The 11,697-nt window shown below is 51.2% G+C and overlaps 1 protein-coding gene across 1 annotated transcript; it reads right to left on the bottom strand.

Annotated features, from left to right (window-relative positions):
- Window positions 1-1,153: 1,153 nt before the first annotated feature.
- LOC117871288 (interferon-induced protein with tetratricopeptide repeats 2-like) lies at window positions 1,154-4,746 on the bottom strand. Its single transcript, XM_034759119.1, has 2 exons — window positions 4,453-4,746; window positions 1,154-3,391 (listed from the first exon to the last, which is right to left on the bottom strand). Exons 1-2 carry the CDS (start codon window positions 4,455-4,457, stop codon window positions 2,080-2,082), a joined length of 1,317 nt encoding a protein of 438 aa, XP_034615010.1. The 5' UTR covers window positions 4,458-4,746; the 3' UTR covers window positions 1,154-2,079.
- Window positions 4,747-11,697: the final 6,951 nt, after the last annotated feature.

Raw genomic sequence — 11,697 nt, forward strand, 5'->3', positions numbered from 1 at the left:
ATGAGAACGACCAGACTGGGTCAGACCAATGGTCCATGTAGACCAGTCTCCTGTCTTCTGACAGCGGCCAATGCCAGGTGCTTCAGAGGGAATGAACAGAACAGGGAATCATCAAGTTGTCCATCCCCTGTTGCCCATTCCCAGCTTCTGGCAAACAGAGGCTAGGGACACCATCCCTGCCCATCCTGGCTAATAGCCATTGATAGTCCTATCCCCCAGGAACTTATCTAGTTCTTTTATGAACCCTGTTATAGTCTTGGCCTTCACAACATCCTCTGGCAAGGAGTTCCACAGATTGACTGTTCATTGTGGGTAGAAATACTTCCTTTTGTTTGTTTTAAACCTGCTGCCTATTAATTTCATTTGGTGACCCCTAGTTTTTGTGTTATGAGAAGAAACAAATAACACTTCTTTATTTACTTTCTCCACACCAGTTATGATTTTATAGACCTCAGTCATATCCACCCTTAGTCGTCCCTGTTCCAAGCTGAAAAGTCCCAGTCTTATTAATCCCTCCCAGCTGGGGAAACTGGTGCCATGTAAATGGGAGTCATTGTCAGGGAGAGGTGCAGAAAGCAAAGATGGGACTCATGATATAGACACACGACAGGCCCTCAGCTATGCAGATACAAGAACTCAACGCTGTTCGAAGAAACTCCACACCTATTTGCTGTGTGGATGTTAGAAGGCAGCAGAGCTGGCAGGTAGGTTTGCTTAGAGACAAGGATGGTCGCACCGTCCCCTCTGGGTAGAAACAGCTGCTCAGGATCAGAAGCTAAACTCTCCTCTGCGGTGATGCTTACAAAACACTGGACAGTGGCTGGGTAGCTGGTGGGCTGACACCACTGTCCATTTTGCTGACCAGTATTGTCTGCCTGTGCTCCCCCGTCTGTCTGCTGGTTCCCTCCTGTTGTCTCTGGTCGCAGACTGAAGACTCTTTGGGGCCAGACGCAACGGGGTCCTGGTCCATGTCTGGGCTCCTAGGCGCTACCACACTACTGTAACCCAATCACCCCAAGGGTTCTGTTTCTGAGCAGCAACCCTTCCCGAAGGCTCTGAATCAGAGATTGACAGGAGGTTTCTAATCCCTTGCAGACCCCCTCCGCACCAGTCTGTCCGAGTTTGCCCAGGAAGAACGCCACCCCCACTGCTGTTTGAATGTAAACGTTCCTTTAATTACAACGGGAGGATGTAAAAGGAGGAAGGGAAGGGAGGGGAATAACAATAGAGCCTTCACCTAACAGGTGGTAATTGGAAGCCTTCTACCTTAACTTCTCTACAGGTGAGGCTGCCCGAGGATTGATTCCCAGCTGAGGTGGATCAGAGGCCTCCTCCGACAACAAGGACCTGACCACGGAGATCAGGTGAGTGTCCCTGACACTAGTTTCCCATCCTAACCCCTTTGCGCCATCATGGCTGCAAGTAAGAACCTAGCTATGTGTGTCTGCGAGTGTGCTCCCCATCAGAACAACAAACCCTGACAACAACGCACTCAGTGGTGTCAGTAGCTGTCACGGGCTGACAGCTCGTCCCTGCTGTCAGGGAGAGAGATCCTGACTGCTGCTGTATTTAAAGTCACAGCTCAGCAGGCAGCAACCTTCTCACTCTCCTGAGAAAGAGCCTCCTCCCTACCCCACCGGCTTCCCTATATACCCTAGTTCCCTAGGCAACTCCTTTCTTTGCTTCCCACCCTGTGCCTTTTGCAGGGAACTGAAACTTCACAAAACCTATGTTCATGGACAATCTCAGGACCCATAAACATATGACAACCATCACATAAGAAAAACGTTCACATAGTCCTTATTAATTACATACATGGATGTGTCCCAAACATGCACAATTTAACTAAGGGGCCTCGTTCTTTACAGTACAGGTAGCTAATAATAATTATAAGAAGCAGCAGCAGGATGTGCCGTGGTCTGAACTATTCAGGGGACCCAGAATCACTTGCAACACGAATGTCATTGTTACACAGGTGGGGAAAGTGACTCGCTTCAGAAGGAGGTCTGGGTGTGTCCAGGGAAGGGAAAGGATCCTGCATTGTCTCCACATCTCCAGTCTCCTGCTCTGTTGTTGCCATCAGTGAACTTTATAGTGTCTCGGACTTTCATTCTCTTGAATGAAGTCATATATGGCCCCAGCCTCAGCGGTTTGGGAGCTCTGCTGGAATTCTCCTGCCACCTCTTCCAACCTGGTTTTCAGTTGTTGCCTCTCCAGGTACTTGTCTGGAATGGCGAAACCTGCTTTGTACGTCTTAGCTGCCTCCCACAGTGACTTCTGCTTGTAGAAGAGGAAATCCCCCCAGTGAAGATAGACGGCCTGCTGACACCTCTTGCTGAGGCTGGGCATTTCACTCATGAGATTGAGATAAATCTCTTCTTGGTAGTGAGGTGTATTTTCTCCATACACTTCAGCTAAAGCCAGCTTTGCAAACACAGAGGTTGGATCTTTTTGCACAGCCTTTTTGAAGGCTTCAATAGCTGCTGCCAATATTTCTCCTCTGCCTGACTTGGCCTCCTTCAGTTGTTTCTTGTAGCAGACGCCAAGGTCATACTGAAGGAGATGGTAAGTGGAATTCAGCGATATTGCTCGCTGTAGGATAGCAATTGCTTTTTGTGGGAATTCTTGTTGAAAGAACTTGGCTGCATTTCTCAGAACCTCAGGGTCCAGGCTATTCTGAACAACATCTTCTAAGAGGGCTTCTGCTTGCTGTCTATTCGCGCTCTTAAGGATCCTGGCTAAATACACCTTAGCTTCATAGTTTTGCTGCTGTTCACGGATAATGGCGCCCAACTTCTCTCTGGCAGCATTCCAAGATGCAGAATCGTGTGAGTGAGTCCATGATGCAAAGGCTGCGATTGCCAACCCAGCAAGAAATTCCCCATTTGCTTTGTCTTCTCTCAATGCCATTTGGAAACACTCTGTGGCTTCTCTGCCATTGCGGAAGCCTGCTGCCAGGAGAGACCAGCCTTTCTGTGCATGTATCTCAGGGATCTGAGCTGCATGTGGAGAGCGGCTCTTCAGGGAGCTGCAGATCTTTCTAACCTTTTCCAGGTAAAGCTCAACCAAATCATAGTGGGCCAAGTGATAATAGAGCCAGGCGTAGTTTCCGTAAATGATCAGGACCTGCCGGGGGAAGTTATCTGGGTGATCTCTTTGCAGAATCTCCTCGGCTTCTCTAAGGCTTTGCAGAGCGTCTTCATATTGCCCTTGCAGGTGGTAGAGATAAGCCTGCATGGCAAGGAACGTGGGCTGGTTCTGGTAGTGAGTGTGGGCAATCCTGAGAGTCAGAGTTTGGAGGATGTGAGCTGCATTTACCTTGTCTCTGATTTCAAAGTTCCAGGTGAAGTGGCACTGGACGGCCTGCAGCTTCTCCTTCAGACGCAGGGGGCTGCAAAGAGAGGGGGAAATGAGACTCCATCTGGGCTGAATGAATTTCCATTACACGCTGCAATCCTGGGGCAGTGATTACAGAGTGACACAGTCTCCTTCTGGTTTAAAGCAAATAGCTAAGTGGCAACAAAGAACCAAGGCTGGATTTCACTGTCTGACGTCCTCACTCTCCCAGGCGTGGGACCCATGGGTTGAATCTAACCGTTGTGAAATCCTCTGCAAGCTACTCCCCTTGGAGAGGTGCAGCACATACAGCGACTACACTCGCACTTCACAGCCCTGCCGTGGCAGCGCTGGGAAGTCCCGAGTGTAGCCAAGGCCAAAGGCCAGTTCCCAGCACGCTGGCAGCGTAAAGCGAGTGTAAATGGAAAGGCCCCTTCACACGGCCAGGGTGCTGTGAATGGCTGCAGGGTGTGTCCCCCCCCCTGCAGTGAGAGGTGTGATCGCAGCATGGGCTGCCCTCCCCGCGCTAGCTGTAACCTAGCTCCCGCAGCTAAAAACAGCAGTGACGCGTGGCGGCGTGGGATCCGCGAGCCCGTCCGGCCCCCCGGGTACGTACTCGTGTTTCTAGCCCACATCCGGGGCTTTGTCTCTGCAGCGTCACTGCTCGGTTTAGTCCCACTAGCTAGGTTAAAGGTAGCCTACCGCCCCTCCCCCCCGGTGCCCCTCAAATGGCCCCCCTGCTGTCTGCACTGGGCAGTATCGCAGCAAGCCCATAAGAGGCTCTGGCCCGGGGGGGGCAAACTTTTTGGTCCGAGGGCCACATCGGGGTTGCAAAACTATATGGCGGGCCAGGTAGACTAGACTAGATACGGAGTGAAGCCGGAGTGACAGCTGGCCAGAGGGAGGAGTGAGGTATAAAAACAGTGACCTGCTCTAGCCCTGTGAGTCACCAGCCTGCAGCATCAACAGGATGCAAAATTACCCCCGATTTACCCTGCCCCAGAGGTTTAAAAGCCGGAGACTGACAGCCCCGGAAATGCGCAGAGGGGTGGGGAAGGTGTCTGGATTTAGTCCTTGCTGGAAATGCCGCCCGCCCAGCGACCCCAATGCTCCTACCTCATTGCGATCCGCTGAGTCCCCAGCCCAGCCAGGGAGGTGACGGCTCCTTTCACTGCACTGGGTTTCTTCCCGAGCTGGAGAAGTGCCCGGTTCTGGGAGAGACCCGAGTTCTGTCTGGGGCCAGATCGGACTGTGTCTGCTCGGACCCCCCGGCCCTTTTATAGCCAGCCTGGGCTGCGGGCTGGGGAGCTCACGGGGCTGGCTGGGGAACTGAAAGGGAGAGTGAGCTGGGGGAAAGGAAACTGAAACTTAACTTTCAGTTCCACTTGTTATCTTCAGTTTCCACTCTGCCTGACTTGCCATCTGCAGCTCCATGGGTGACATGGGACTAGTTACAGGGTGTGTGTGTGTGTGTGTGTTTGTGTCTCTACGCACACACGTTCGCACACGTATAATCCTGCCCTGGGTTTCCCCGCACACAGACGGGTCACTCACCATTACCACACCGCAGTGCGCTCCCTGTTACGCACCCAATCAACTCCACAGCCCCGTGCAGTGACCAGGCTGGCCGTGTCCCAGCCTCCGGCCAGCCCTTCCCCGCCACCTTGGGGTGTTCGTGTCGCCCGGGTGGGAACAGCCTGCACTGCCCTGAGCACAGGGGCTGCGGTTGTGTGCAGAGGATGGGGCCCATAGCACAGAGGAGCTCTCCCTCATTCACTTCAAGGTACCTGCCCAGGGCAGTGGGCAGCCCGGCTCGTGCTACACACGGGGACTGTGTGGCACAGTTGGCAGCCTGTCCCCGCCCCGGCACGGGGCACTTAGCAGTGAGGAGCAGAGGGAAATGACTGAGGCAGGGCGATTAGCAAAATGTGAGCACTTTGTACCTGCTCCCCCAGGTCTCCTCCTCCTCCCCGAACCCTCCCCAGCTTTATCTGTGCAGGGGGCGATTTTCAAAAGTGCCCCCCTGATTGAGATGCCCAGTCCTCATTGGCTGCCAGCGTGATCCATGACCCTCAATCACTTCGGTGCTTTGCAAAATGCCTCCCCCACATAAAAATGAAACCCTCTGAAGTGAGGAAATAATAGTCGGGTTCCCTGTGCAGCCTCATCTCTGCCCTTTGCACCACCGCAGGCTGGTGCACTCTTGAATTACACGATCGCGTTCTATCTCCGTGGGGCCCTGCCTGGTTCACTGCGCTGTGAGGACACTGTGGGGTCTCTTCTGTTCTGTCCTACATAGGTTCTTACCCTCTGCTCCTCCCTGCAGTGTCTGGGCCCTGTCCGGCTGCGCATTAACCACTGTCACTATCACCTGCCACGGGTTTGGATTCTCCACTCCCTAGAGGGAAAAGCGCCTCGGTTTAATATGTTTTTCTTTGTAAATACCCACTTTCTTTTGTTTCAGAAGGTGGAGGATGTAACTGAGGGCCTCTGTTTTTTTATCTGATTCGGACGAACAGGGAGGAACTGGTTGAGAATCTGAAGGTGGAAGGCAACTTGGTTGAAAGTGACCATAAAATGATAGCGTTCTTCTTCCAATAGTGACCCTATGGGTGCCCACTTCAGGTGTGCGTACACCTCATGGCGCTTTGGTTGGAGACTTTTCAGAGTAGTGCCCGTTCGACCCATGCATACCCCCTACGTCTCCCGGTGCCCCGCTCCAAGGCTATACAGGTCTGCGTGGGCAACCCACCCTCAGTTCCTTCTTCGCCTCCTGGGCCTGGGACGGAATATTCGTGTGCCCACTGAGGAGTCAGAGCTCGTACCTCGTCTGATCTCTCTTTCTTCTGTCTTACACCCTGTCGCAGAAAGAAAGAATCAACCCCGCACTGGGCAAGCGGCGACCGACCAGTCACTGTGGGCCCCAAAGACCCCCCCGCCCCTGCCCCACGGCTGCGCATGCTCCAGCTGGAGGGGCAGATAGAAGGAGGCAGCACAGCTCAGCTCGGTCGGGGCTGACTGAGGAGGAGGAAGGACGTGTGCTGGAGGCTCTGGCCGTCCTGGTGGCTCGCACGCCTGGGTAAAGGGCATGGGAAACAGGGGCTCTAATGGAGACACTCCATTTACAGCGCTCTTCAAGGATAAGGTTTCTTGTGTCCACATCCTCAGTTTTTACTCAAGGTTTCATCTGAGTTTCGTATCAACCAAGTTATCCATCCCCCAGTCTCTTTCCCTAAACCACATTAGTACAAAGAGGAGGATGCTGCTTTACACACCCNACCCTCAGTTCCTTCTTCGCCTCCTGGGCCTGGGACGGAATATTCGTGTGCCCACTGAGGAGTCAGAGCTCGTACCTCGTCTGATCTCTCTTTCTTCTGTCTTACACCCTGTCGCAGAAAGAAAGAATCAACCCCGCACTGGGCAAGCAGCGACCGACCAGTCACTGTGGGCCCCAAAGACCCCCCCGCCCCCTGCCCCACGGCTGTGCATGCTCCAGCTGGAGGGGCAGATAGAAGGAGGCAGCACAGCTCAGCTCCGTCGGGGCTGACTGAGGAGGAGGAAGGACGTGTGCTGGAGGCTCTGGCCGTCCTGGTGGCTCGCACGCCTGGGTAAAGGGCATGGGAAACAGGGGCTCTAATGGAGACACTCCATTTACAGCGCTCTTCAAGGATAAGGTTTCTTGTGTCCACATCCTCAGTTTTTACTCAAGGTTTCATCTGAGTTTCGTATCAACCAAGTTATCCATCCCCCAGTCTCTTTCCCTAAACCACATTAGTACAAAGAGGAGGATGCTGCTTTACACACCCGGGATGTTGGCAGGGCACTCGCCGTCTATCTAGACAGGACCAAGTCCTCAGAAAGTCTCTAGATTATTTGTGTCTATTGCTGTACATCTAAAGGGTCAAAACTAGCCACACAGGGACTCTCCAGGGAGGTTTCTCCTTGTATTATATCATGCTCTGAATGTGCCAACATACAACCTCCCTCCAGGGTGCTGGCCCTCTCCACCAGATCCCTTTCTACCTCTGCCGTGTCACTCCGAGAAGTTCCCGTTGTGGAGATTTGCACGGCTGCATCTTGGTTTCCCAGGTACCTTTTCCAAGCATTGTGAGGTGGCGCAGGCTTCTTGACCAAATGCTGCCCTTGGAAATGCAGTTCGGTCCTCAGTCTTGGATTTGGCTCCAAAGCCCCTTCCCCCAGCTGGGGGTTCTGCTCAGGAGTCCCCAGAAGTGGGGCACATGTAGGGACACTGCTCGAAGAAGAAGGAGAGGTAATCCCCCTGTGCAGTCCCTGGAGATCTTCGAGATGTATGTCCCTGTGGGTGCCCCACCACCCGCCCTGTTTCCACTGTTTCAGAGTTCCCGTATGGGACTTTGTGGCAGAGGAGGAACTGAGGGCAGCTTGTCTGTGCAGTGCTGTATAGTCTGGTGCAGGGCACGAGGAGATGGGGGTCAAGGATGCATGAGGGGGTTAAATGGAGCATGAAGAGATTACATAAAAACAGCCATATTGAGTCAGAGCAATGGTCCATCTAGCCCAGTATCCTGTCTTCTGACAGCGGCCGGTGCCAGGTGCCCCCGAGGGAATGGACAGAACAGGGAATCATCACAAGGTCCATCCCCTGTCACCCATTCCCAGCTTCTGGCAAACAGAGGCTAGGGACACTCAGCGCTTGGCGTTGCATCCCTGCCCATCCTGCTAATAGCCCTTGATGGATCTGTCCTCCAGGAACTTACCTTGTTCTTTTTTGAACCCTGTTAGTGTTTTGGCCTCACAACATCCCCTGGAACCAGTTCCACAGGTTGACTGTACATTATATAAAGAAGTACTTCCTGCTGCCTATTAATTTCATTGGGTGAGCTCTAGTTCTTGTGTTATGGAAAGGACTAACTAACACTTCCTTGTTCACTTTCTCCACACCGGTCAAGATTTTATAGACCTTTATCATATTCCCCCCTTAGCCATCTCTTCTCCAAGGTGAAAACTTCCAGTTTTTTAAATCTCTCCTCATATGGAAGCTGTTTCATACCCCTAATCATTTTTGTTGCCCTTCTCTGTACCTTATCTATTGCAATATATATATTTTTGAGCTGTGGCAACCAGATCTGCACGCAGTATTTAAGATGTGGGCATGGCATGGATTTATATAGAGATGACATCATATTTTCTATTTTATCTATCCCTTTCCTAATGGTTCCTAACATTGTCAGCTTATTTGACTGCCATTGCACCTTGAGCAGATACTTTCAGAGAAGTATCCACAAGTCTTTCTTGAGTGGTAACCGTTAATTCAGAACCCATCATTTTGTATGTAGAGTTGGGATTATGTTTTCCAATGTGCATTACTTTGCATTTATCAACATAGAATTTCATCGGCCATTTTGTTGCCCAGTCACCCCGTTTTGTGAGATCCCTTTAACTCTTCTCAGTCTGCTTTGGACTTAACTATCTTGAGTAATTTTGTATCATCTGCAAACTTTGCTACATCACTGTTTACCCCTTTTTCCAGATCAGTTATGAATATGTTGAATAGAACTGGTCCCCGTTCTGACCCCTGGGGAACACCACTATTCACCTCTCTCCAGTCTAAAAACTGACGATTTATTCCTACTATTTGTTTCCTGTCTTTTAATCAGTTACTGATCCATGAGAGGATCTTCCTTCTTAACCCATGACAGCTTACTTTGCTTAAAAGCCTTTTGTAAGGGACTTTGTCAAAGGCTTTCTGTCAGAGCCGCCGGATCAGCCTTGTCTTTGTTGACCTCCTCCAAGAATTCTAATAGATTGGTGAGGCATGATTTCCTTGTACAAAACCCATGTTGACTCTTCCCCAACAAATAGGATGTATTAGCAGGAGTGTTGTAAGCAAGACACAAGAAGTAATTTTTCTGCTCTACTCCACATTGATACAGCTTCAAATGGAGCATTGTGTCCAGTTCTGGGCACCACATTTCAGGAAGGATGTGGACAAATTGGAGAAAGTCCAGAGAAGAGCAACAAAAATGATTAAAGGTCTACAAAACATGACTTATGAAGAAAGACTGAAAAAACTGGGTTTAGTCTGGAGAAGAGAAGACTGAGAGGGGACATGATAGCAGTTTTCAAGTACATAACAGGTTGTTACAAGGAGGAGAGAAAAAAATTGTTCTTGTTAACCTCTGAGGATAGGATAAGAATCAATGGACTTAAATTGCAGCAAGGGTGGTTTAGGTTGGATATTAGGAAGAAGTTCCTAACTGTGAGGGTGGTTATGCGCTGGAATAAAGTGCCTAGGGAGTGTGATGGCGTGGCTGCTTCTCACTGGCAGAAATGGGGTTAAAAGCAGCCCTACGGAGGGTGCTCTATAGGCAGCCAATTAGAAGTGGGCTGAGAGGAGCAGCCAATCATGGCCCGGCAGGCTCATATAAGTAGGGCTGCACGGCATAGCAGAGTTCAGTAGCTGAATGGAGCTTGTGGGGAGAAGACCAGGCTCTGAGCAGGAGGAATGTGTGCCAGCACCTGGGATAGAGAAGTGCTGCAAGCAGGGGCCGGGGGTGGGCTAGAGAGAGCTCCGGGCTGGCTGCTACGGCCTGCGGGCTGGCTGCTACGGACCTGAGGTGTGGGCAGAAAAGGGTGCTGCAGCTGCATGGGAAGTGGCCCTGGGACAATGCACTGCAGTAGCCAATGAAGGAGTGGCTGGACAGATACTGAGGGTCCCCTGGAAGGGGGGAACACCGAGTGTGGCACAGCCAGAGGGCAGTGTCACTGAAGAGGACGTGGGTCCTGGAACAAAAGTGATGGCGACAAGGCACTACCAGAGGCGGGTGCCCTGGTGAATAAGGTAATTACCATGACAGCCAGTAGGAGACGCCAGAGCGGTGAATCCCATCCCGTCACAGGGAGGTTGTGGAATCTCGGTCAAAGAGCAGGTTAGATAATCACCTGTCAGCGATGGTCTAGATAATACTCCCTTCTGCCTTGAGTGCAGGGGACTGAACTAGAAAACCTCTTGAGGTCCCTTCCAGTCCTATGATTCTATGAAATCGTGTTTATCTACGTGTCTGATAATTCTCTTCCTCGTTATAGTTTCAACCAATTGCCAGGATCGCATCTGGAGCTTTTTTAGAAATTGGTGTCACATTAACTCTCCTCCAGTCATCTGGTACAGAGGCTGGTTTCAATGGTAGGTTACATACATAGGTTCTAGGACTGTACATTTCATTTCTGTTTAACTAGCATCCTCATTACTGTGTAGTTCCCCTTTCTGAAATTAAAGGCTTCTGTGTTGGACTTCTTTGGTGGTGTCCCCCGCCCCCCGATATGTTAAATTTAATTATTTTATGGACGCTATTACAAAGCGGTTCAGCTACATTCACGTCTTGGACCGAATCCTGTGCTCCACTTAGAACTAAATCAAGCAGGTAGAAGCACTCCTCCCAGACTCTAGGGAGATGGGGATAAAAATCTCGGCGCAGAAGGAATTATGGTCCTTTTATCCTGTTTGGATTCTCAGGGGCAAAGATTCGTAAACACAAGCCAGAAATGCGCAGGACTAACCTGGGTTCGCTCTAATGCACATATCTAGCGGGCGTATTTCAGCAGCTCTAGCACCTAAGACGGCAACGTGTTTTTGTGTGTATGGTTCTTTGTTTTAACCTTGTAAATAATGCTCTGATTTCTTTTTCCTGGTTCATAAATCCTAGTTTACTAGAGAAATGTCTACAAGTGTTGTCTTTGGTGGGAGATGTAAGGTGCAAATTGAGCTGGGTGTCCGTGACAGGTCCTTTGTGAGTGAGACTAACCTGAATATTTTGTGATCCTTGGTGTAAAGCGACCACGTACCACAGAGCAAGCTGGCCTGGGTGGCGAGATAGAGCGGAATGCCCCAGGGGAGTGTCTGTGGTCCCACGGTAATGCTGCTTTCAGCCTGAGGGGTTCAAACTTGTCACTTGGTTGGTGAAAGCGAAGTCTAGAATTCCCAACCCCCCTCACTCGCACCCAGCCTGCCCTGGCTGTCTGCTGATCCCTTCATCGCAGCGCAAAGGGGTCCATGGTGTTTGGATGCGCATGGCCAGTCGGCAGCGCTGGGGCGAGCGTGTTCCCCTGCACCTGAGGGGGTCCCTTTGCCTGAGGGGTTGGAGCACACAGGACCCCTCGGAGGACTTTTGAACATGCCAGGTAAGGAGCCTTTACCCACGACTCTGCCCCATCCCTTTGTCCACCTCACCCACCCGGGAGCTTAGGGTCCTTTATGGTAATCCCTTGAGTGCCCAGCAGACCTCAAAGATACCCCGTTAGCTGCGTAAACTTCTATGGCCGCTTTTCAAAAGTGCTAGCAGTGTCCACTGAGAACAATGGAGAATCGTCCTCACCCCACCCCCA

This window comes from Trachemys scripta, chromosome 1 (genome assembly GCF_013100865.1).
Source record: "Trachemys scripta elegans isolate TJP31775 chromosome 1, CAS_Tse_1.0, whole genome shotgun sequence".
Classification (NCBI taxonomy): Eukaryota; Metazoa; Chordata; order Testudines; family Emydidae; genus Trachemys; species Trachemys scripta.